At 37.9% G+C, this 27,781-nt stretch overlaps 1 protein-coding gene across 3 annotated transcripts in view; it reads right to left on the bottom strand.

Moving 5' to 3' along the window:
* Positions 1–27,781, bottom strand: part of METTL8 (methyltransferase 8, tRNA N3-cytidine) — a 79,245-nt gene that overhangs the window by 40,156 nt on the left and 11,308 nt on the right. The window contains exons 1-3 of one of the 3 annotated variants that reach the window (XM_082395421.1): positions 20,446–21,092; positions 5,151–5,316; positions 1,234–1,388 (exon numbers count right to left, since the gene is read on the bottom strand). In XM_082395421.1, the coding sequence (XP_082251547.1) occupies positions 1,234–1,388; positions 5,151–5,162 (167 nt within the window). In that variant the 5' untranslated portion in view covers positions 5,163–5,316; positions 20,446–21,092. Of the gene's footprint in view, positions 1–1,233; positions 1,389–5,150; positions 5,331–20,445; positions 21,093–27,781 lie in introns of those variants that run through there. The other 2 variants (XM_082395422.1, XM_082395423.1) reach the window with 2 other exon arrangements.

Genomic DNA, 27,781 nt, shown 5'->3' with positions numbered 1-27,781 from the left:
AGGCCGCGATAGTGAGAGGCCCGCGCACCGTGATGAAGAGTGGCCCCCGCTTGCCACAACTAGAGAAAGCCCTTGTACAGAAACGAAGACCCAACACAGCCAAAAATAAATGAGTAAAAAAAAAAAAAACAAAAAAAAAAACCCTTCAGAGTCAAGTTCTATTTTTTCTTCCCTTACAATCTCTCTCTTATTGGCCCTTTTCTGCTTCTAGTTCTACCTGCTTATCTATCCTTATACTGTTATCCAAATACTTATACTTAATATACTATGTATAATGAATGCCATTTCTCTTTAGTGGCTCTGTAATACCTTTCACTTCAGGTGTGAATTTAAGACCACACACAATCTTGCTCCTACCCCACACCTGGCCTATTACCATTCCAACCTTATCATTTACCAATCTCCTAGAAGAGCCTTTATTTTAGACAAACTATCCTGTTCTCCTGAATATGCCTTATACTTCCTCATCTAGGTGGATACGACTGTCTACCCACCTAGAGTGCCCTTACTCCAGCTTTACTTATTATTCCACAAATATTTATGTGTCAGGCACCATACTGGGTACTGGAGAAAGAATAAATATCTCAGTTTCCCCACTTAAACCTTCCTTTATATGCCAATTATAACTCAATAAAGCTGAAAAAAAAATCTTCCTGACTATGCCAAAATAGAAGTGATTCTACATTGTTGAGTTGTTCTTATATAGACCTATGCCTTATAAGAACACTCTGGGCCCCTACAATTTGCTGCCTTGTATTCCTAATTATCAGTTTTTCCTATAAATACCCATCTATCTTCACAAATAGAGGGTGGATTTCCTAAAAGCATGAATTAAGGTCAAACCAATGTGTTTTCCCTGGTGCTCAGTAAGCAGCAGGTACTGAGTACACATTTGCTGATTGATAAGTACTTGTAAAAGAGGCAAGTGGAGGGCTCTACCTAGAAAAGAAGCCCCCTCTGTGATATGCTGCCAAATCAGGATCAGAGGTGAGCAGGGAGGGCCTGCAAGAACCCAAAGCTGAGGAAAGCACTTGGGAAACTTCACTTTTCTAATTCTCTTTGCAAAGAAATTCAGAATTGACAACATTTAAGTTAGGATCAGTTACCCTTGCTTTTAACTTCAACAACGTAAGTGCTCAATTTAAAAAATCCTTTTCTGGCACTAAATGAAAATAATAACACTGGTGACGCTTAATGTACATACATTATATCACACCTAAAAAGATAACTTACCACATGTTGTGTTCAAAAACTTTGGCTGGATCAGTTAAAATCCTTGATCCCAGAGGGGCCACTGGGTGATAACTACTTTGGCATCTGTGAGGCACCTTTCTTATCCTTAGACAAGAAAAATAATTTCTCCAAATCACATTCATCCTAATCAGTACCTGGAAAGTTACAAACAGTTAATTAGTCAATATGGATTAAACAATATATTATTTATCTAAGAGCCAAAAACTGGTCTAAAAGGTTTACAAGCTGAGAAAGGACATGAAAACTAAAAAATTTGAAATGAAAGATGGGCATGGTAGCTTCTTTCCTGAAGTATTTTTCAGGCCAAGAGAAGGGAAAAGAATATTTGGAGTGTGCAACATTGCCTGGCGTTCTTTATAAGTCACAGCCTTGATCAACTTTGCTTTGTTTGGTATTTGCTTATATAATTTTTAGCACATGACCAAAGCATGTAAGCCCAGAATCTGGATTTTGTATTCTAAGAAGTTTTTTTAAGTGATTTTATTATTTTGTTTTGGGAATTCTACGCAAATGTATTTCTAGGGAATATTTGATGACCGCTAGACCAAAAACCCAAGTATAGGAGCAGAATAAGAAAACAAATTTTTAAAATCTCATTCCCTGGGCTGGGCTGAATAATATGAATATTGGTAAAATAAATAAGTAAATACTATATTAAGATATGATCCCAACAATTCTTAATTCTAACAACCCTGTATACATACATTTTAAAGAATAATCAGTAATGCATTTGCAAAATAGATTTCCCTGTACAAAACGCATGCTTAAATCTCAGCTCAAGAGGAGAATCATCATTTGATTAGCCAAATCTATCTCCATTTCTGGAGAATAACTTAAACATTTAAAGAGTATGTTATTTTAATTATGTACTGGCGTATATGTCGGCTTAAAACCTTCATGGAAAAGTATCAAAAATAAGCTCTAAAGAGCTTATTTTTTCCAATAAGAATCCATTGTAATATCGCTTGGCATTTCACCCCGATTCAGTTGTTAATCGCAACATTCAGCCTAACGCTGTAAGCTGTCAGGTAGAAACAGATGCTAAAAGGTGTGTATATATAATATGCATTAGAGACTATCCCAGGTGCTATCAGGCATAAAAAGTGACATGTATTGTACACCCTTTACCACCTTACTGAAAGTCAATGGGTTTTAAGACTATGAATTCCAAAACAAACTGCAGAATGTCAAAAACATCTCATTGTGCTTTTAAACATAAAATTCAAGATTTTCCTTTTGGGAAAAAAAGGCTTAGTTATACACACCAAAAAGACTGCAATGATTCCATTCAAATGTGACTAACAGTGATGAGAAATGAAACATTCAATAGCTAGTGCAGATCTCCTGTTTCTTATTTGTTTTTCCTTCTCCACTAAATGCAAGCTCTTTGGTGGAGGCAAATGAAATCAAATGCTCTGCCTACCACTACCTTTCCTCTGATGTGCCTTTGTTCTTTTCTCCTGTCACTGTTCCACATAAGACTAACAAAACCCTACCAGCACAATTATTTTTAGAGCTCTCTTTCTGCACTGAACATTATTCATAAAATCTTCCGTATGCTTAAGAGTAGAAATGGATTACACCTAGAAAAAGAGGCAATTCATGCTCAAAAGTATGAAATGATGTAAATGTTTTCCACCCAGGAAAGCCAAATCAAAATGAAATTTCAATCCTTCAAATAATCACGTGATACTTATCTATATCTATCTATATATAGAAGAGGAAGAGAAGGGAAAAAAAGATAATGTTTCTCTCACTATAAATGACCAAGAACATCTATAGACAGCTGGAGACAAAAAGGCATAACCAGATTGGATATTAGGCAATTCAGGAAAATGTCAGGGAAGTGTGTGCCTTGCAGACTGCTAGCCCATAGAAAAACACGGTGTAGCCAGGGCCTAAACATGTGGCAATTTGTCCAGCTTAGGCAGCTGTTCTTCTAATTAACCACACAAACATCTTTATTTCATTTATGTATTATCTACAACAGCCTTGCAATGCTCTTTATCTTTTTTATTATATAAATATATAGTAAACTGTATAATAAACATAGATACATAATAAAACTACATAAACGCTTTCTGAAGTAAATCGCAAACTTCTAAGGGCAGCACCAAGCTGCTTGTGAATTAATTGTTTGACTGACTACACAAAAATGGTACTTGTCTGACATAAATTTAATTGGAAGGAAGTTACTTCATATTTCCCAAGGTGGCTCCTTAGATCCTTGCAGTGTGGAAGGAAGTGACTGAAGAGTTGACGCTATACAGGCAGCTATCCAGTTATAGTCACTGCAACGATTAATACATATGTGCTTTGTTATGACTATCATGTTAGCTTAATGTTTACTAGGTCATGGTTCCATTTTGTGATGAGAAAAAAAGAGAAGGGCAGGGTCAGCTCCCGAAAGAATTCTGGTAGAGAAAATTGGTTTCTGCCACTAGAGAGTCCCACTCTCTTTATGTACCCTCTATTAACTCTCTTTTGGCATACCCTAATTTGCTTTTTTTTTTTTTCCTGGAGTGCAAAGTTTATTTATTTATTTAAAACATCTTTACTGGAGTACAATTGCTTTACAATGGTGTGTTGATTTCTGCTTCATAACCAAGTGAATCAGCTATGCATATACATATATCCCCATATCTCCTCCCTCTTGCGTCTCCCTCCCACCCTCCCTATCCCACCCCTCTAGGTGGTCACAAAGCCCCAAGCTGATCTCCCTGTGCTATGCGGCTGCTTCCCACTAGCTATCTGTTTTACATTTGGTAGTATATATAAGTCCATGCCACTCTCTCACTTCACCCCAGCTTACCCTTCACCCTCCCCGTGTCCTCAAGTCCATTCTCTACATCTGCGTCTTTATTCCGGTCCTGCCGCTAGGTTCTTCAGAACCTTTTTTTTTTTTTTTTAGATGCCATATATATGTGTTAGCATACGGTGTTTGTTTCTCTCTTTCTGACTTACTTCACTCTGTATGACAGACTCTAGGCCCATCCACCTCACTGCAAATAACTCAATTTCATTTCTTTTTATTGCTGAGTAATATTCCATTGTATATATGTGCCACATCTTCTTTATCCATTCATCTGTCGATGGACACTTACTTAGGTTGCTTCCATGTCCTGGCTATTGTAAGTATAGCTGCAATGAACATTGTGGTACATGACTCTTTTTGAATTATGGTTTTCTCAGGGTATATGCCCAGTAGTGGGATTGCTGGGTCATATGGTAATTCTATTTTTAATTTTTTAAGGAACCTCCATACTATTCTCCATAGTGGCTGTATCAGTTTACATTCCCACCAACAGTGCAAGAGGGTTCCCTTTTCTCCACACCCTCTCCAGCATTTATTGTTTGTAGATTTTTTGATGATGGCCATTCTGACCGGTGTGAGGTGATACCTCACTGTAGTTTTGATTTGCATTTCTCTGATGATTAGTGATGTTGAGCATCCTTTCATGTGTTTGTTGGCAATCTGTATATCTTCTTTGGAGAAATGTCTAGGTCTTTGGCATACCCTAATTTGAATATAAGTTTAACTAAGACATTATTTGCATAATGAAATTGTACGGATAAGTAGTACTTTCATTTGAAATAACACAAAGAAGCATAGCTAAAAATATTCTATTCACCCAAAAGAAGGCAGGAAAGGAAGAAGGAGAAACTAAAGATCAGATGGAACAATTAGAAAACAAATACCAAGATGACATATTTAAATCCAACCGTATCAGTAATTACATTAAGTGTAAATGGATTCCAGTTAAAAGACACAGGTTGTTAATTTGTATGAAAAAGCAATACTCAACCATATACAGGTCTCCCCCACTATCCAAAAGTAGAGGATTCCTGTGAAACCTTTTGTAAGCCAAAATGGCGTAAAGCAAAAAAGCAATTACCTTAGGACACATCTTGTTAATAGATGCACAAAATAAATCAAGATAAAGCACAGATGCTCAAAGCTATGGCGGCTTAATGCTGGGATGCTGAGTGTAGTTCCCAGGGAAGGAGCTTGGAGGTGCCACTCTTGATGCTCAGGGTTTGCACCGCCTCTGTAACAGCTCACTGCAAAACAAACACTGAAAGCTATTTTTGGTTAGGTAAAGTGAAAATCCTCTTCAGATTTCTTTCATTTAGCGACAACAGGTACCAATGTAGGTCTTTCATCAAAGTGAAGGAGGTAAAGCAAACTTTCAAAAAGCAGGGCATACCTGTATTGTCTATAAGAGAAGCACTTTAAAGATACAAATAGATTACAATTAAAAAAGAGATGGGACCTGGTAGCCCTACAAGCATTTGGTGTTAAACATAAACTCTGTGCAATGATGACTGGGATGGTAAAAGAGCAGGACAAATATCTGAGCAGGAGAGCAGTCTTTCTTGATTCCTTCTGGTGAGCAGGGGTTGCTGCTGACATTTCTTCTGATCTGAGGTGGTGGGATCTAGGTCTTTCCAGATCTCTCCAGTTCACCTCCAGTGTTTTAATTGCTCTGGAGATACAAGGGAGCAATAAACTTGGGAAGCTGCCCTTTACACCTGCTGGCATTTGAGGGTATAGGAGTGAGTTAAAGGGTTAGGAATCAAAATTACACTTATTTAATGAAGCAACTTAGTAGCTCCACTTTTTTGTCTTTCATAATTCACATATTCAGTTGTGAAATCTGACATACATACAGACAAGTACATAAAACATGGATGTTTAATAAACAGTCATAAAAGAAGCAGCCCTTCAGCATACTTGTGCTCAGCAGCCCCTGCTCCCACCTCAGACAAAAGCCCCCACCCCGCCTGGTGCTCATTTCCTTCCTTGTGTGTCCCCAGTTTTGCCATCTACTGATGCATTCCTAAACAACACTGTTTAATTTTGCCTATTTTTGAACCTTATAGAAATGGCGATCCTACTTTATATCTTCTGGGTCTTCTTGGGCTCTGTAGTACATTGAAAAAAAAGAAAAAAAAAAAAGAGATACCATGCAAACACTGCATGAAAAAATCTAGTGGAGGTATAATAATAGACAAAATAGACTTTTAAAAAGACTATTACATTTAATAATGATGAGCCAATTCATCAAGACATAAAAATCCTAAATGTACCTGTACCTAATACCAGAGCTTCAAAATACATGAAGCAAAAATGGAATTTTTTAAAAGGAAAAATTAACAAATTCACGGCAATACTTGGAGATTTTAATAGCCCTCTCTCAGTAATAAACAGAACAACACTCAGAGATGAACTATCAAAAAATCAATAAGGACACAGAAGTTTTGAACATTATCAACTTGACCTGAATGACATTTATAGAAAGAGCAATATACCTAATAACAGCAGAATACACATTTTTTCAAGTGATCATGAAACATCTGCCAAGGCAGACCACATATACTGAGCTATAAGACAAGTCTTAATAAATTCCAAAGTATTCAAATCATACAGAGTATGTTTTCTGACCACAATAGCAATATTAAATGTTAATATTTTTGATGAATTGACTCATTAATAAATACCCCTCCTTATTTCTAGTAATAGTCATTTTCTTGAAGTCTGCTTTGTCTAATATTAATATAACCTCACCAGCTGTCTTATGCAGTGTTGTGTATGATATATCTTTTAAAAAATATATTTCTGTGTTTACATTTTAAAGAAGGAGCGTATTGCTTATTCTTGCTTTTTTATCCAAACATAAAATAATAATAAGATATCTAGAAAAATTCCCAAATATTTTGAAATTAAGCAATGTATTTCTAAATAACTTATGGGTCTAAGATTTACATGAGTTAGTAAATCTTAAGGTAAATTAGAAAATATGTTGAACTGAATAATAATCAAATCTTAAAATATCAAATTTTATGGGATGTAGCTAAAGCAATGTTTAGAACAAATTTATAGTTTTAAATGCTTCTATTAGAAAGGAAAAAAAATCTCAAATCAATGATCTCAGTTTCAATCTCAAGAAACTAGAAAAATAGTAATAAGTTTGATGCAAAGTAAGTAGAAAGAAGGAAATAATAAAAAATAAAAGCATAAATCAATGAAATAGAAAATGGACAAAACAGGGAAGATCAAGGTCAAAAGTTTGTTCTTTGAAAGTATTAATAAAACTGATAAACCTCTGACAAGACTGATACCAAACATTTGTGTTTCAGAAAATACAAATTTCTAATAATAGGAATGAAAGAGGAGACATCACCATAGACCCTACAGACCTTGTAAATGCTAATAGGGAGCTATTATGAACAATTTTACTCCATTTATTAGGTGGGATAAATGCCTTAAAAATACAGTTTACCAATAATAACTTACTAAAACAGCACAAGAAAAAAATCTAAAGAGCTCTAAATTTATTAAGTAAATAAAATTTATAATTAAAAGCAAACAAACATCACATCCATTAGGATGGGTATAATTAAACAAACAAAAAAGAAAATAACAAGTGTTGGTAAGGATATGGAGAAATTGGAGTCTTTGTGCATTGCTGGTGGGAATGTAAAATGGTACAGCTGCTGTGAAAAATAGTATGGCAATTCCTCAAAATATTAAGCATGGAATTACCATACAATCTAGCAATTTTACTTCTGGATATATACCCAAACGAAGTGAAAGTGGGGGCTCAAAGAGATATTTGCATACCATGTTTATAGCAGCATTATTCACAATATACAAAAGGTGGAAACAATCCAAATGTCCATCAAAGATGAATGGGTAAACAAAATGTGATATACACATAAAATAGAAAATTATTCAGACTTTAAAAATAGGGGAATTTTGGAACATGCTACAACATGGATAAGCCTTGAAGGCATTATGCCAAGTGAAATAAGCCAATTGCAAAAAGACAAATGTTATATCATTCCTCTTAAATCAAGTCCTAGAGTGATCAATAAAGTTCATAGAGACAGAAGTAGAATGGTGTTGTCAGGGGCTGGGGAGAGGAGAAAAAGGGGAGTTAAGTGTTTAATGGGTATGGAGCTTTAGTTGGGAGAAGATGAAAAAGTTCTGGAGATGGCTGGTTGTGATGTTTGCACAACAGTGTGAATAAACTTAATACCACTGAACTCTACACCTAAAAACGGTTAAAATGGTAAATTTTATGTATATTTTACCACAATAAAAAAACAAACCAAAAAACCTTCCTACAAAGAAAACTGGAGGCCCTGATGACTTCACTAGTGACTATTAAATGTTTAAGGAAGAAATAACACCAATCTTACACAGACTCTTTCAGAAAATAGGGGAGAGAACACTTCTCAATTTGTTTTATGAGGCCAGCATAACGTGGAAAAGTAGTACACTTGTATGAAATAAAGGTCTGAATATTGGCCACATTATTACAATGCAGTTTTCCCACAGACTTAGGGCTTCTCATTATAGTTCCTAGTTATCAGGTGTTTGTCAGGAATAAAACTTGCAGATATCCAAAGGAGGGAAGCCTGGTAAGAGTTTTCTAGGCATGTCTTGGTGTGCTTTAATTGCTAAGGCAGTTTGAGTTACAACAGTTCAGAGCAGAGAAATACGAAGGCAACAAGAAATCTCCACAAATTCTTGTTAGGTGTTTGAGTTTTAATTTACTGTTGGAAGCACCTTAAAAGGTTTGTGGTCCTGATGCTTCACTTAACTTAGCTCAAACTGATTCTGCCATATCAAATTCTAGTCCATATAATCAAGTGGTATTTCTTTTACTTACTTTGCCTATAGGTTCTCACTCTCAGCTCACCATCCTACGGTGGTTCTTCCTCTCAAGTCCTATCAAGGTCAAAATGAAACAGAATGAAGAAGGAGCATGGCTTTAGGGCCATGGCCCTCTGAGATCTCAACACCAAGACTCAGTCACGAATAGTCAGTTGGCTAAAGCAATCACTAAGGAACAGATCCAGAAAGGAACTGAAGCTCATATGGGTATCAGAGTGAGAGAATTTCATTATCAATAGCATTTATTATGCTATAACTACACTGGTATGCCATGAAGAGCTGACAGACTTCCTGCCAGCTCTCAGATGTAGGTAAGTGTGCACCCATTTTAGAATACAAGGAAATGAACAAATGTATAAAATGACTTGGGTTCCACATATATATCGTACGACAAGCCAAGGAGAAGGTGGTTTTAATACTCACAAGTTTTCTGAGCTTACCACTAACACCACATTATGCTTGCAGCAAAAGCAGCAGCCTTGGTGTAGAAGGATGACTTGTAGGGAAGAGATCTCTGCCCTACCTCCAAATTTTGGCTAAATGCTTTGCTTTCCACTAAAATGTGGCCCTTTTCACAATGACTCACAGCCCTTACCATACTAACAAACTATATCATATTCTTCTGGAATAGGTAAGATGTATATAGGATATTTCATGTTTTAAGTAACTGCAAATGTTATTTTTGTAGAGTAATAGTTTTAAGTACTTCTTAAATAAAAGGGATGATTTTAGTAAAAGGAAAAACTGCATGCTATACATTACAATTTGAAAAAATCTTTGAGGAAGTAAATCACCAATCCCAATTTATTTTTCATATAAATACTAATTTTTAAAAAGTTAAGTATTTACCATGTTTGAGGCCCTGTTCTAAGCACTTTACATGTATTATCTTATTTAACCCCTATTTCCCTATCAAGGGGTCTTATTTTTATACCCATATTACATAGGAAAACCTCACACAGAATGAAGTAAAGTAACATGCTTAAAGTTACCTAACCAATAACTAATGAGGCTTCAACTTGACCCCAAACAGTTGAACGGGAGAGCCTATGCTCTACCTTTTTTTTAAAACATCTTTGTTATGCACATATGTACAATTTGTGCCCTACCTTTGTACACCACACATACAAGAAGGATCACAGTATTGATTCCCCAGTCTTTACTGGGGTTGCTAATTTGTTGTATTTGATTTAAGGAAGCCCAGAATTTCTTCCCTCCCTTCATCTTTCTCAATTCTGTTTTTTCTCTTGGGCCTTAATCAAATAGCAAGCAATGCCACCGGGAGACACCAGTCCCCAGATGTAGGGCAGCACAGTCATTCTCTTTTTCAGTACTCAAATCTCAAGATACGGGCAAAGTGCTCTTGCATAACCTAAATAACATAACATTTTAACACCCTGTTCTTTTCACTGGTCTTTTACTTTTACTCAGTTGAGGAGTAGAGGCAAAGAAGGACTTCTTTCACTTACTATTTAAGCTTGAGCCTAAGATTGCTTCCTCACATCTCAATACTATTGGAAGGGCACCAAAGAACTAGAGCAAATAGTACTGTTGTTTGTGTGAATCTGTAATGATTATCCTTGGAGCACTTCGCTGGCTCTGAGCTGCCTCCCTAAGAATGATTTCCAGTTGTCTCAGCTCACTGAAATCTCAGAGAAAGAAACTGCCGTTAATCATACACTAAATGCCTTCCCTTTGTTTAAAAGTTAACTTCCCTTGGATGTTTCCTGGGTTCTGAGCATCCTTTAAATGAGTAAATTAGTGAGACATTCATGTTTTTACCTTTGTAACTGTTTAGCTTTCCTTCTAGGCTGGGAAGCTGGTACAAAGGTTTCATTCAGAGGAACAAACAACATCTAGATAAAGCTGCACTAACATTACCTGAGAGGCTACAATTAATGAGAGCAAATTAAAGTGCTATTGTTGTACTGTTGTGGATAGTGAAAGCGACAGGTAAGAAACACTTAAGTATCAACTACAGGTGTGAAAACTGAAGCTTCAATTAACCCTGTCAATTTCAGAGAACTCTGAGGGTGACCATCTGTGAGGCAAAGAGCTCAGGCAACTCGTACATCTTGTTTTCATCTCTCTTTGGATGATTATAATTTCACGGAATAAATAAGGTTATTAGCAAGAACAGAACAACAACAATAATTACAGTAAGTATTTGCAGAGCACTTTTATCACACTATGACGTCAATCACTCTGCAGCTTCAAAATGGGAATCTCATGCTGTGTTTGCTAAGACCATCCTTAAAGGTGTCACCATGCACTCACACACAGAAGAGGTTACTGGGACTCACATGTTATATGAAGGATTTCATGTAAACCCATCTCAAAGCTGTCTTAAACCTGAATATCTGAAGGGCATTCTATTCTAATTTCTCTGGAAGTTGTCTCCAAAAACATGCTGGACCAGAATGAAATCTGTTTTAACTCATTCACCTGCCATTTCACATTTGTGTGCACTACAGTAACTTCTGGAAGTAGTAGTCAGATTTGGTGGGTTGAGAAAAGGTATTAAGTTACATGCATACTTTATGTGTTACCAGTCCTTACAAATTCTAGTAAAAAACTCACATGAATGAAGTTAATGGAGTTCCACACTTAATGAGACTTCTGCTTTCTGATTCATTGCAAATGGCTCTAACCCTAGGTACCCTAGATAGCAGGAGATGCTTGCACTTGTATGCAGGATTTACTCAGTCATGTTTGGACTAATGTATCAATAAGGCTACCCTGGCACAAAATGGAATATTATAAAGAATTCAAGTCATAAATGAATGTTATATGTAAAAACCTTGGGGGGGCTTCCCTGGTGGCGCAGTGGTTAAGAATCCGCCTGCCAATGCAGGGGACACAGGTTCAGGCCCTGGTCTGGGAAGATCCCACATGCCGTGGAGCAACTAAGCCCGTGCGCCACAACTACTGAGCCTGCACTCTAGAGCCCGCGAGCCACAACTACTGAGCCCGTGTGCCACAACTACTGAAGCGTGCACGCGCCTAGAGCCCATGCTCCGCAACAAGAGAAGCTACTGCAATGAGAAGCCTGCGCACCTCAACGAAGAGTAGCCCCCACTCGCCACAACTAGAGAAGGCCCACGCGCAGCAATGAAGACCCAACACAGCCAAAAATAAATAAATAAAATAAATAAATTAAAAAAAAAAATCTTAAAAAAAAAACCCCAAAAACCTTGGGGACTTCCCTGGTGGCACAGTGGTTAAGAATACGCCTGCCAATGCAGGGGACACGGGTTCGATCCCTGGTCCAGGAAGATCCCACACACCACGGAGCAACTAAGCCCACGCGCCACAACTACTGAGCCTGTGCTCTAGAGCCCGTGTGCCACAGCTACTGAGCCCGCCTGCCGTAGATACTGAAGCCTGCGTGCCTAGAGCCCGTGCTCCGCAACAAGAAAAGCCACTGCAATGAGAAGCCCGCACACTGCAATGAAGAGTAGCCCCTGCTCTCTGCAACTAGAGAAAGCCCGTGAGCAGCAACGAAGACCCAACACAGCCATAAATAAATAAATAAATTTATTAAAAAAAAAAAAAAAAAAAGGAATCTGCCTGCCAATGCAGGGGACACGGGTTTGAGTCCTGGTCCGGGAAGATCCCACAAGCCGTGGAGCAACTAAGCCCGTGCACCACAACTACTGAGCCTGTGCTCTAGAGCCTGCGAGCCACAACTACTGGGCCCGCATGCCACAACTACTGAAGCCTGTGCACCTAGAGCCTGTGCTCTGCAACAAGAGAAGCCATCGCAATGAGAAGTCTGTGCACCGCAATGAAGAGTAGCCCCCACTCGCCGCAACTAGAGAAAGCCCGCACACAGCAACGAAGACCCAATGCAGCCAAAAATAAAAATAAATAAATAATTTTTAAAACAAAAACTCGAAATATAACATTAACGAATAAAAGCATCCAAATGAATGTATTTCCATAATTTCAAAAGAATGTGGGATTTAGGTAGGCAGAAATTATAGAACTGTGTAAATTCTATTTTAAAGAACTACAATTAGTTATAACTTGCAAAAAATCAAGGCAAACTGCACCATGGTCTATCAGGTAAAATTTTGACTGTCACATCACAGGAGGCATGACACAGTCAGAAAAGGCGCCAGAGAATGCAAAGTAAAATTCACAAGAATGATACAATTTCCACATGAAAACAGACAAGTTGAAAGTTTCCAGGGAGCAATACAGAATGCTAGGAATATAGAGTGGGTGGTCAGAGTATGTTAGATTCCTCATTAGGTACACTTGTGCTTTCTATCAATAACAGATGTTGCTCCCACTGGGATCAAGCCTTTTCTCCTCTTGTCTTAAAGAGTCTTCTTGGCCTGGTCTTCTGTCTACCCTCAGGCCTTTTATCCAATAGGAAACAGATCCCTGACCTCCTTGTGGCCTTGTGATTACTTGGAGCTTAATTCCAACATCTTGGTCTTACTGAAAAGATTAGCCTTCCTAAAAATACACCTTCCCATCTTCTCTTGCAGTTGGAGGAGCCATGTGACCATGTTCTAGAGGACAGAAGTCTGTTAAAGGGCAAAAGTCTTTGCCTCCATACAGAAGGGAAAGGGGCTGGAGGATGGCTTGCTGACACCCTCACTCTGCCTCTTTCCTGAATAAAGGAAAGTGAGGCTGTGTACAGGGGAGGGAAAGGGCCTGGTTCTTGACGGTATCATTGAACAGGTAAACCAATGATAGTTACCACTTTCCTCTGGATTTCCTGCTAGATGAGAAAAATAAATCCTTATATATTTTAGCCACTCTTAGGTTTTCTGTAATTTTCACCCAAGAGGATTCTAACATAACATCCATTACTGTTGAGTCCTAGGAATACAGGGACAAATCTATTTGGTTCCTGCCCTCAAGAACCTTATCACCAGGGCTTCCCTGGTGACGCAATGGTTAAGAATCCGCCTGCCAATGCAGGGGACACTCGTTCAAGCGCTGGTCCACGAAGATCCCACATACTGCGGAGCAACTAAGCCTGTGAGCCACAACTACTGAGCCTGCGCTCTAGAGCCTACGAGCCACAACTACTAAGCCCGTGTGCCACAACTACTGAAGCCCACGCACCTACAGCCCGTGCTCTGCAGTAAGAGAAGCCACCACAACGAGAAGCCCATGCACTGCAACAAAGAGTATCCCCCGCTCACCGCAACTAGAGAAAGCCCACATGCAGCAACAAAGACCCAATGCAGCCAAAAAGAAATAAATAAATTAAAAAAAAAAAAAAAAAGAACCTTACCACCAAGTGAAGAAGAATGAGATGCAAACAGAGTCCTGATAAATGTGTAATAGAGGTGGGCATAAAGTGCTATTAAAGTACAGAGGCATGAGTGATTAAGTCTCTTGGTTGTGGCTAGGGAAAGCTTCCTGGTGAAGGCAACATCTGTGCTGGGTCTAGAAGAGTGAATGGTAATATCCCAAGGAGATAAGGGTAAAAGCCAGGGCACCCCAGACAGAGGGACTAGCACAAATAAAGACAAAGAAGTATGAAAACATATGGTATATTCAGGGAAGCAAAAGTAATTTGAAGAAAGATGCTAAGTAACTTTGGAAATGAGTAGAGTCTGTAAGACTAAGGGCAGTAAGAATTGTAATAAGCACTGTGCTTTAGTTGATAAAGGGTTAACAATTCTGAAGTCACTATACAAATACACTGGAATTTAACAATTAAGAAGCAGATGGTGGGAATCAGGTTTCTCACCAGGAGTGGAAGGTTATAGATAAGTGAGGGGAGAAGGCTAGAATAATTCATATGGTAATGAATTAGAATTGGAGTCATCAGTATGAACTCATATTTAGCTTAATATAAATACAGATGTTACATACAGAACTAATTATAGATGTGTGTATATACATGGGTTAGCATACACACATATATTTCCTTATTCTGTTAGTTGAGAGGCAAACATACCCCTGTAGCAACAAGCACACCAGGGACCATCTTGGTTTCTAATACCATTCTCTAATAAAAGGAATCAGGGCTCCTTGGAAAAATAGCTGATGCTAGGATTGGGGCAGGGAATATATAAAATGAGCCTGTAGCATGGTGCCAGAAAGTAAGAAACTGCTCAAACAAAAACAAAAAAACAACCCACAATGATAAGGATATGTCAGAGGGACACATAAGCCAACTGAAAGCACTCCCAATGGCCAAAGCTGAAATACTGATACTCTGAACCACAAAATAATTTTGGCTTATAACCCAAAATATAAAATAAATATCCATGTGTTCATATTGATAGAAATGGTTGATTGAATAAATAAATAAATAAATAAATGGGGGAGAAGGGACAAATCTCTCATGCAGAAGACTTCCAAATAATTTATGTAGACACTCCACCCTCAAGGAGGTGGAACATAACTCCTCATTCCTTAAATGTGGGCTGTGCAGAGTTACTTCCTTCTAAAGAGTACAGTATGGGATATGGGGGAGTGACTCTGCAGGGGAGAAATTTGACAAACACTACCTCAGTCAGGTGATCAAGGTCAACATCAACAATGATAAGTCAGGTTGACAGGACATATTCTTTATATGATATGATGAGAATGGCACTTTGCCTCTGTATTCTTCTTCCTCCCCCAAACCCATAACTCCAGTCTAATCATGAGAAGAACATCAGACGAACCCCAACTGAGAAACATTCTTCAAAATACCTGACCAGTATTCCCCCAAACTGTCAAGGTCTTCAAAAACAAGTTAAATCCGAGAAACTGTCAGAGCCAAGAAGAGCCTAAAGAGACACGACAACTAAATGTAGTGTATCTTGGATGGGATCCTGTAACAGAAAAAGGATATTAGGTGAAAAAAAATTTTTTAATCTGAATAAACTATGGACTTTAGTTAACAATAACATATCAATATTGGTTCATTAATTGTGACAAATATAGATACTAATGTAAGATATTAATAATAGGGGAATCCGGTATGGAGTATACGGTAACTATACTATTCTCACAATTTCTCTGTAAATCTAAAACTATTCTAAAATTAAACGTTTATTTTTTAAAAGTAATTTTATATGCTTAGAGCCTATGATGTGAGGGACAGATGGAGGTTGGAGTGGAGAAATGATTATAAGGCCGGAAAATTAGGCAGGGGCCAGATAATGAGTAATCTTTATGTATACCAAATTAAGCAGTTTGAATATTTTCTTATAGACACTGTCAACAACTGATGAGTTCTACACAGGTAAACAACATGATCAGATTGTATTTTATAGAGATTGTTATGATGGTCTTATCCTGCCAATCACTGCGCCCTAAACGAGAGCAGTAAAAACCAAAGCTCTGGGACTGGGGCATCTACAGCTTCTTAAATCTTCACATATGATCCTGGTGCACATCAATGACTGAGAACCACTCCTATACAGAATTGATTAGATGAGGGCTACACTCAAGAAGAATTTGTCACAGATCATGAGAGCCAAAGATAGTGGCATGAGAATCAAAGAAGGGGCAAAGTCAAGACACACTTTAGAAGCTGAACCAATAGATTTTCTGAAATGACTAGCTGTGAAAGCAGGATGAAGTCAGATATGAGCCAAGATTTCTGGCCTGGGTAACTGGGTAGATCATGACACTATTCACGACAGAGTTCAAAAAAGGTGGATAATGGTGGGATGTGGGTAGGGAAGGGAAGAGAATAAGGTCAGTTTGCACATGACAAATTTTAAGGATCCCACAATACATTCAAATGAATATCCCCAAAAGATAGTTGGAAATGAGTTCAGGTAATTAGTAGGCATTAGAGATATAGATTTCAGAGACAAGTCACTGGTCTACAGGTTGGTGGGTGAAGTCATGATGAATTGATCAAGAAAAAAAGGAGATAGATAGAACTCAAGGGAATACAATACTTAGGAGGCAGGTAGAGGAAGAGGAACCAGTTTATGTGATCAAATACTAAAGAACATTAAAAAAGGAGAAGCTAAAAATAAATAATTGGTTTTGAAGGCACAGATCAATGATGACCTTTATCAAAGTGATTTGAATCCTGGCTGTGCTGGCAGAATGCAGACTTCAGGAATAAGTAGGTCACTGGGGTAGGGGAGGTAGTAAACGTAGACGACTCTGATAGGCAGTGGCGAAGAAAAGAGAACTTGGGCCTTATCTTAAGGGATTCCCTAGGTCAAAGAAGTATTTGTTTAGATGCAAAGAATCCTAAGTATCTTTGTAGGATGAGAGAAAACCCAGTGTCGGAAACAAAATAGACTGAAGATACTGGAAAGAGATGGATTGTTGACAAACAAGTTTCGAGTAGTGGGAGGTAGGGAGGGGGAATAAGTACACGGAAAACATGTTATTCGTGTAAGGCATCAAGAACAATCTCATCCTCTGATGAGTGAGAACAGGTGTGTCTGTAGGGGAAGGGAAGATTGTTAAGAGAGCCCTTTCCCAATGCTCTCTTCTTTGTGAAGTAAGAGGCTGCAAGGTAGGGAACTTGAGAAAAGAAGGAACAGGAAAAAAAAAAAAATGAGAAAGGAAACTAACAACATTTGAGTAAAGTAATGTCAACAACATAATTGGCCCACATGAAGTTGCAACTCAAATTAGTGATCATTTATTAGCTGCCTCCTGAGTACTCACTCCCCACTTCCAATAGCTCATGGACTTGGGATCTATGAGTTTGCAGAGAAGCCACAGTGGACCTGGCTGAAGCCAGAGATGGACTGCATAACCTACACTGAGCCAATCAGTACATTCCAAATCTGTGGGCATTGTGACTGGTTGAGAGGTGAGCATCAGACTAAATCTGGCCAACAGAGTGCATTTCTTAGGTCTAGTGCTAGAAATTTTGGGACAAAGATGATTTCTCATACCTGTTACACATGAAAGAGGAAGCATGAAGCCCTGGAGCTACTGAAAGCTGTATTAGTCAGCTCAGGCTGCCTTAACAAAATACCACAGCCTGGGTGGCTTAAACAGTAGAAATTTATTTTCTCACAGTTCTGGAAGCCAGAAGTCCGAGATCAAGGTGGCATCAGGGTTGGTGTCTGGTGAGGTCCTTCTTGCTGCTTTCTTGCTGTGTCCTCACATGGCCTTCCATCTTGCATGCTTGTGGAGAGAGAGATCTCGGGTATCTCTTTCTCTTCTTATGAGGACACAGTTCTATTGGATTAGGGCTCCACCCTTATCACCTCACTTAACTTTTATTTCCTCCATAAAGGCCTTATCCAAATATAGTCACGTGGGGGGGGTTGGGGCTTCAACATATGAATTTGGGGGAAGGGGACACAATATCAGTCCATGACAAAAGCTATCTTGAAGCTACCTGGCCTAAGGATGATGGCACGGTACACATTTAGGATGAAGCCAACTCTGAAGAAGGAAAATTGGGAAAATAAAAAGAAGTTAGGTCCCACTGTTAATTAGATTAAGTTTCATTTGAAGCCAGTCCCACATCTGGCTTTTTCGGTTATTGAGCCAATATATTCCCTTAATTGTTTAAGCCAGTCTGAGTTTTCTGTTATCTCCAACCAAAAGTAACCTAAATAATATAGCAGTTATGTGATTTCCTCTACCACCAGGCAGTCTGAGGGAAAATATGTGGTTTTACCTAGATTAGGCCTGTCTAGGCTTGTAGTACAGAAAGTAATGGTGATTTAGGATGTGGAATTGAGGGAGAATATAACAAATGACCATAAAAGCCCAAAATGACTAGAAATTTAAAAATAAAGAGGAGAGAGGAGAAGGAGGGATTGGGAAAGGTTGATGGACTTGATGTGGTTGAAGTCTGGGTTAAACAGAAACAAGGGGAAGGAAAGACAGACAGAAGGTACTGGTTAGTAATTAGGCCTTCTGAGTTTAACCCATGTCACCTAGTAACAAAAACAGTAATGCTGTAACAAGGAGAAGGAAATCCTATTTGAATGAGAGATGCTTACAGTGTGGCCGAACCACAAGGCCATGAACACCTAGGAAAAAGAAACTTTATAGCATGGACAAAAAGCTGAAATATGGACCCCCAACTACCACCTCATTTTAATCTTCAGCAGGTCATTATAATAAATCTCCATCCTTTGCTCCTCAGGAACAATCCCCCACTGGACACATCTAAGATCCTATGACAACTTTTTAAATTGTATATTTATTATGATAATCTAAAAAATAAAATCAGTAGGAGCAAATGTATAACTTCTACTTGATTTCAGTGCCTATATGTGCATTTATGATCTTGTTGCAACAAGCAGCACAGATATAAGATAGAAATGATGCATCTGAGTATACAGCACATTGTAAAAAGATTCTGCAGTATTTTGAGTTGAGAAAAGTGGTGAGGGAATTGAGAAGACACATAGCATACACAGTTCAGATGGGATGAAGTCCAAAGAATCTGTGTGGTGGTGGTCAGTACCTTGTTTATAATGAGAGCTGCAATTTAGTTTTGGTAAAACATCAGCAGTCACGTTATAATGTTGTTAATTTGAATTTTATTGGCTTTGTGGTTGTATTTGTGCTTATTTTGATTTTATAGTTGAATAATAGCTCTATGTACAAGGAGCTTATAACCAGATTTGTGTTAATAATATAGTAAAATATCAACTCAGGGGTCTGAGAATTTTTTCCTTTAAATGAAGGTTTATATATTTTTCAACATTGAGAAATACAGTATTAGAAGATTCTGTTCCAGAGGATTCTTCTCCCGCTCTTCCTTAACAGCAGAAATACTCCAAGTAGGGCAGAATCACCTCAATTCTCCTTGGAAAACAATTTCAGGTGAAGAGGCAAAGGGTTTGGATTAAGTTGAATCCAGGATCTGCCACTTACTACCATATAACCTCTAACATGATACTTAACTTTGTTAACCTCAATTTCCTCAATAAAATGTGACTAATAAGATTATTGCAAAACATGGGAGGGTTACAGAAGGTGATCTATCTAGCATAATGTAGCATAGTGCTAGGTGCATGATAAGTGCTCAATAAACTTTAGTTGATATTACTGTTGTTACCGTTGGTCTGGCTCTCCTTACAATTTCCATAGGGCTTCATGAATACCACAGGATCAAGCTTCCTACTTGATCTGCTATGCTTATTATTCAGCCCTAAAGTAGTCCCAACTTCCCAAGAAAGTGAAAGAGTAATTTACCAATGAAGTGGGGTGGTATAGTAGAAAGTGCTGAACTGAGAACAGAATAAGCCTCAAGTTTAAGTCATGGTACAGCCAATCCATTAATCATGATTTTTGGGAAAGTCACTTACTTTGCCTAAGGCTCATTTCTTAAATGGAGATAATTCCGAAGTCACAAAGTTTTTACAAAGAACATTATAAACGACATAGTGTTTCACAAATGTAAAGTCAAACTATTATTCAGTGAATTCCAGAAACATTTCTAAAAGACGCCCCTTAAAGCTTGAAAAGGAAAAAAAAAAAAATCACAAATAATTAGGAACCCCATTCCCACTTCCCTCTATTGAGCAATCAGGTATTGAGGTGGCCCATTAGGACAAAAAGGCAAACTGAAAGTAACAATCAAGCCTTTTACTTACCTTAACAGTGTAAACAAAAGGCAAAAAGAGGCACCAGCTCCCCAGTGTTCCATTTTCCCATGTGGAATGACACCAGGCAAGGATCAAGTGGATGCAACAAAGATGGGGGAAACTGTCTCACTGCCCCAGACCCCTGAAAAAGAGGCTAATGCCTTTTTGTGGGCGCACGGACCGGCGCAGCGTTGGGGGTTTAGGAAGAAGGGAAGAGCTAAGAGAGGAATGGTACTGAGCCAAAGTGGAGAAAGGGTCTCCGCAGAGGCCCCCAATAAGGAGTCCTCTGAATGCAGGCATCTGGTCTAGGAATTGTCAAATGAAAAAACTAGCAGTGGAACACTCTTCCCGGGGGATTCTGGGCAAGAGCAAGTTTTATAGTACATTAGAAGAGGCAATGTGGAAACACAGCATGATTGCCTAGGAGGTCAGGGATTTCCTTATAAGGCTAGCAGGTCCTGTTTTCTAGGGTAAGGTGAGCTAGCTAAAATTAGGTTGGAAGGATTGTGATTGTAGTATGTTAGGTTTCCTTGACAGGTGTTTCCCATAAGGGCAGGCTGACAAAGGTTTAGAAATGTGACCTTGACCAGGCCACTGGCGTGACATCCATTTTGTGGGTCCCCACATATGCATTCACTTTATCAGAATGCAGATATACATAAAAGCATGGCCACACAGAGTGGGGTGAGGCAGGGCGGGGGGTGGGTGGGGGAAGGCTTGACTGGAATCCCTACAGAAAACTGCAGTGCACTGGCTGTACACCAATTCTGGTGTGCGGATGGCGGCTTCTCCCGATGAGGCCTTGCAGGAAAAGTCTTAATTGCTAACTGCTAGGCCTGAAAGATCACACATACGATTCTGACCTAGAGTCAGACTCCTCACCCAAAGAAAAAAAGCACAAGCACTCTTTACTTAACATATAATAAACTTATTCAGAAATTACATAAACTAAAATATCAATACATTTAAGAATGATTAAAACAAATAGCCCGTGAATAATAATGCCACAGCAAGGTGCTTGAGAATAATTGAGAATGTTAATTATAGTCTTAACTTCCAAGGACCACAATATGTAGAGAAACCATAGTAATCTTCAATCTATAAAAGGTCTTATTTCTAAGACCATTTGTAAGTCAGCTATTAAGAGCTCAGAACCACATTTTCCACAGGAGCATTTTAATTGGTGATTAAGATACCAGGCTAGACTACACATGCTTTCAAAATCCATAATGTGGATGAAAAGAAATTTGTTTATTTTAGATGATCTTAGAAAACTGGCAAATTCCATTTTCCCAAACAGCTGAAACACCGCCAATCCATAATGCCTGGGGCAACTGGAATCTTATTTAATACAAAAAACAATCTGATTAAATGATTCTTTTAAAACAACAATAGCAAACACAAAAAACATGTCGGCCATCTCTTTGCCACCTGATAACATAAGGTGTGCCTATAAAGTTATGTTGTTTAACTAAAAATTACAACTTTACATCAAAATAAGTGTTGTCCTTTCAAATAAATCACCTTAAGAGATTACTATTTATTCCAATAACAGTAAAACATCTTTGAAAACATTATTTTCAGATAATTTCCTCATAGCAAGCTAATTGATTCTTTTTCATATCCTCAGTGGTGGCAATTTTTTTGCTTTAGGATATATACCTTTTGTTGTTTTTAGAGTAAGTTGTTCTTGTTGCCATAAATGTACAGATTCTCAACATAACCAGCTTGGAAGGATCATATTCATTAAGATATAGCTTCTGGTATGTTCTGTTTCCTTAAACAGTCTCAAACAGTCATACCTCATAAATCAAGTCCACATAGTACACACTGTACTGCCACAAATGATAGTATCCTTTGTGCTTATTCTGTTTTGAGAAGCCAAAACTATCTGGAAATATGAGCTAGATTTTTTAAAGTTTTTTTTTTTTTAATACTGATAACAAAAATAGAAAATATACAGGGGGAAAGAGCCCTCTTACAATTACAACAAAAAAATTATATGAAATACCTAGGAATAAATTTAGCCAGGAATGTACAGGACTGATATTAAGAAAGCTATACAACTTTACAGAGGAGCATGGAAGATAATTTAATAAATAGGAAGACAGTACATGGGTTTCTGGAGCTGAAGATTCAATATTGTAAAGAAAATGTAAATTCTCGCCAAAATTAAAGTAATTCCAATCAAAGTTCCAAAAATGTTTTCGGAGAACTTGAACAAATAATTTTAAAGTTCACCTGGAAGAATAAATATGCAGGAAGTACCAAGAAAATACTGCAGGGGAAATGAGTGCTGTTGATTGTGGTGGGGTAGGGTTAAGGAGGATTGGGATAGTCCTTGCCCTTCCATACATTACAATACTCTAGAAAGCAAATATATCCTGGCCATGTCTATAGTGCCAGGATATACAGTCAAAGCACTAGAACAGAATAGAAAGTCCAGAAACTAGTCAAATTATATATAAGAATTCCATTTGTAATAAAGCTAGTATTTCAAATCAGTAGGTTAAGACTGCCCTATTCAAAGAAGCATATTAAGAAAAGGGGTTACCTATTTATTTATTTTTTTTTAATTTAAAAAAAAATTTTTAAACATCTTTATTGGAGTATAATTGCTTTACAATGGTGTGTTAGTTTCTGCTTTATAACAAAGTGAATCAGTTATACATATACATATGTTCCCGTATCTCTTCCCTCTTGCATCTCCCTCCCTCCCACCCTCCCTATCCCACCCCTCTAGGTGGTCACAAAGCACCGAGCTGATCTCCCTGTGCTATGCGGTTGCTTCCCACTAGCTATCTATTTTATGTTTGGTAGTGTATACATGTCCATGCCACTCTCTCACTTTGTCACAGCTTACCCTTCCCCCTCCCCATATCCTCAAGTCCATTCTCTAGTAGGTCTGTGTCTTTATTCCCGTCTTACCACTAGGTTCTTCATGACTTGTTTTTTTTTTTTTCTCTTAGATTCCATATATATGTGTTAGCATAGTGTATTTGTTTTTCTCTTTCTGACTTACTTCACTCTGTATGACAGACTCGAGGTCCATCCACCTCAGTACAAATAACTCTATTTCGTTTCTTTTTATGGCTGAGTAATATTCCATTATATATATGTGCCACATCTTCTTTATGAATTTGGTAAAGTAGCAGGATACAAAATTAATGCACAGAAATCTCTTGCATTCCTACACACTAATGATGAAAACTCTGAAAGTGAAATTAAGAAAACACTTCCATTTACCATTGCAACAAAAAGAATAAAATATCTAGGAATAAACCTACCTGAGGAGACAAAAGACCTGTATGCAGAAAATTATAAGACACTGATGAAAGAAATGAAAGATGATACAAATAGATGGAGAGATATACCATGTTCTTGGATTGGAAGAACCAACATTGTGAAAATGACTCTACTACCCAAAGCAATCTACAGATTCAATGCAATCCCTATCAAACTATCACTGGTATTTTTCACAGAACTAGAACAAAAAATTTCACAATTTGTATGGAAACACAAAAGACCCCGAATAGCCAAAGCAATCTTGAGAACGAAAAATGGAGCTGGAGGAATCAGGCTCCCTGACTTCAGACTATACTACAAAGCTACAGTAATCAAGACAGTATGGTACTGGGGTTACCTATTTAGAAAAAATAAAGTTATATCCCTACTCTATCTAACACCAAATAAATTCCAGATGAATTAAAGTTTTTAATGTAAAAATACTTTTTATAGGCTTAGAAAAAATATAGGCGAATACTTACTAAAAAGTGGGGTAGAAAAGACTCTTTTAAACATGATACCAAAGCCATAAAATATAAAAGAAAAAAGAAAAAGACTAATTGATTGCTATAGGAATGTACAGGATGATATACTATAAAAGACACTCATGGAAATAAATGCAAAATATTACAACGTGTTAATATGATTAATATATAAGGAATGTTTAGAAAATAATTAGAAATGACCTCAGTAGAAAATGTGCTAATACCATCAATAAGCATTCATGAAAGAAATGCAAATGGCCACTAAACACTTAAAAATGTTCATCACACTAATAATAAATAACTTTTGGGGATGCTTCTGACTGCAAGTAACAGAAGACACTATTCAAACTGGCTCAGATAAATAGAGCATGTTATCTCTCAGAACTAATTCCAGAGGTTGGGCAAGTTCCAGGTATGGTTTCAGTTCTATAATGTCATCAAGGACCCAGGTTCATGCCATTTCTCCATCTTGCTCTAAATAGCATCACCTTCATTCTAAGGCTGGTTCGCTTTGTTAATTACAAACAGCTGCAGCAGTTCCAGGCATCACACTGGCATGACAATATCCAGAGCAGGAAAAGGACCATCTCCTTCTTATGTCTCTTTTTAGTGATGAGGAAACTTTTTCACAAGTTCCTCAACAGACTTGCTCTCAGATGTCACTGGCCAGAATTGGGTCACAAACTATTCCTAAACCAGTCTCTGGTAAGAGAATGAGTTCCTGTGATTACCTTAGACCTTTTGAGGTTCTCAAAGTGTGGTCTACAGATCCCTAGGGGCCCCCAAGACACTTTAAGTGGGTCTGCAAAAGGTCAGAATTATTTTCATAATACCATCCACATGTTATTTGCCTTTTTTACTGTGGTGACATTTGCACTGATGGTGTACAGGCAATGGTGGATAAAATTGCTGGGACCTTGGTCTGAAACAAGGCAGTTGCACCAAACTATACTAGAGGTCATGCCTTCTTTACCAACCATGCATTTGAGGAAAAAAAAAGAAAAAAACCAGTTTCACTTAAGCATATCCTTGATGAAGCAATGAAGATTGTTTTCATGGAACCCCATTTTTACTTTGGCATTTTCTCAAAAACAAAGTAAGCCTGTCAAGAAAACAACTGACAGCATTTGTTGCCATTGATAAAATTCAAGGTTTCAAGCAAAAATTAGAATTTTGGGGACTTCCCTGGTGGTGCAGTGGTTAAGAATCCGCCTGCCAATGCAGGGGACACGGGTTCGAGCCCTGGTCCCGGAAGATCCCACATGCCGTGGAGCAGCTGGGCCCGTGAGCCACAATTACTGAGCCTGCACGTCTGGAGCTTGTGCTCCGCAACAAGAGAGGCCGCGATAGTGAGAGGCCCGCGCACTGCAGTGAAGAGGGGCCCCCACTTGCCACAACTGGAGAAAGCCCTCGCACAGAAACAAAGACCGAACACAGCCATAAATAAATAAATAAATAAAATTTAACAGAGATAAGCAAAACATTCTCTCTATAAATTTGATCTTTAAAAAAAAAAAAAAATTAGAATTTTGGAAACCCTGTGTCCACCACTGTGAGCTTAACAGCTTGCTGACACTTAAACACTGTTCTGATGAGAATAAAGTATTTTTGATATTGTAAAATGAAATATGTCAACATTTGGAAGACCTGCATAACTCAGTGAACCAATATTTTCCAGATGGCCAACATATGATATCACAAAATCATGCATGGGTAAAAGATCCACTCAAAGTACAAGACAGACCAATGGATTTTAATGTAACAGAGTAGAAAAAGTTCACAGGTATGATTTCAAATATTATATTGCAATTAACCTTTAAGAAACTACCACATGGACTTCCCTGGTGGTGCAGTGGTTAAGAATCCGCCTGCCCATGCAGGCGGACACGGGTTCGAGCCCTGGTCCGGGAAGATCCCACATGATGCGGAGCAACTAAGCCCGTGTGCCACAACTACTGAAGCCCGTGCGCCTAGAGCCCGCGAGCCACGCCAGGAGAAGCCACCACAATGAGAAGCCCCAGCTCGCTGCAACTAGAGGAAGCTCACACACAGCAACGAAGACCCAACACAACCAAAAATAAATAAATAAATTAATTAATTAATTAAAAAAAGAAGCTACCACTTACTGGGATTTAGTGTAGTATTAAAGGAGATTCTTCACACTCACCTGAATAGACTTTTAAAGTACTCCGCCCCTTTCTAACTACTTATATATCTGTGTGAGATCAGATTTTCTTCATATATATCAACCGGAACAACATATCATAATAGACAGTGCAAAAGCAAATATAAGAATCTAGCCATCTTCTTTTAGGCCATACATTAAGGAGATCTGCAAAAATGTAAAACCATGCTACTCTTCTAACTTTTTTCTTTTGGAAAATACTTTTAATAAAAAGGGTATTCATACTAATATGCAATAGGTTTATTATTGTTTTAAAAGGACTTAAATAAATATTTAAATCTTTTCTTAGGTTTAATTTCTAACACAGCAAACAATGATAACTATGATCCACATAAACAAAAGCTCTTGGGAGGCCTCTATAATTTTTCAGAGTGTCAAGTGGTCCTGAGACCAGAAAACTTGAGAACTGCTGCCATAGATTAATTTTCTGGGGTGACATGGAGAGTGGAAAGTCCACCAATTAAAAAAAAATTGGTGCAGTGGGTTACTCACCATCATTCTGGCAAAGGTGAAATGTGATCAGTGGTGTGCAAGAACAAGCATCCTCACACATTGCCAGGGAGATTGTACCAAGGAACCTTTCCTGAGGGAACTTTGGCAATACACATGAACATTTTTAAAGAAGAAATCTGATGGAAAATTCCATTTCTAGAAATATATCCTAAGAATATAATCAGAAGAATATATTAAGGATTTGTCACAGCATTACACTGAAAAACTGCAAACAATCCAAATATTCATCTTTAGAGAACTGACTAAATTACTGTACACCTATATAAAGGAAAATTATGTAGTTACTTAAAATGTTGCTAAAAACCTAAAGTTGTAGATATGGAAAGAAGTCCATGATTTATTAGGTAGAGTAAAAAAGGTACAAAAGAGTACCTATGGTATGATCTCATTTAAAAAAATTAATACACATACCAACACCTATGTGTATGCATAGAGAAAGTCTGGAAGAGTTTATGGTAGTTCCCTTTGACTGAAAGGCTCAAGGAGATCCTTATATTTTCTTCTTAATGTGTCTCAATATGTTCTTTTCGAGAAAACTCAAATTACTTTTATAATCAGAAAATATAAAAATATTTTAAAAACCAGTAACTATATACATTCTATATACTATCCACGCTTGGGAAGGAAGGGGGAAAAAAAGATGATACGGGCAGTAGTGACAGTAACACTAAAAGGTTACAAAATTTTCTGATGGTCACTCATTTCTATGGAGGAAAAGATGCCATGGAGTTTGTAAGAGTTTGGTTGGTGGGACCCAGACAGAATGCTGTAGTTGGCTGGATTCAGGACCCAAATACCTTAAGGTCAAAGAAGTCCAGGGACAGGCTACTTTTAAAAGACCCCAATTTGTTAGACCAGGTGAGGCAGACAATTGCAG

This window comes from Balaenoptera borealis (assembly GCF_965194805.1).
Source record: "Balaenoptera borealis genome assembly, chromosome: 6".
Taxonomy (NCBI): domain Eukaryota; kingdom Metazoa; phylum Chordata; class Mammalia; order Artiodactyla; family Balaenopteridae; genus Balaenoptera; species Balaenoptera borealis.
Note: the sequence above shows the minus strand (reverse complement) of the source record. Positions and strands in the feature narration are given on the sequence as shown.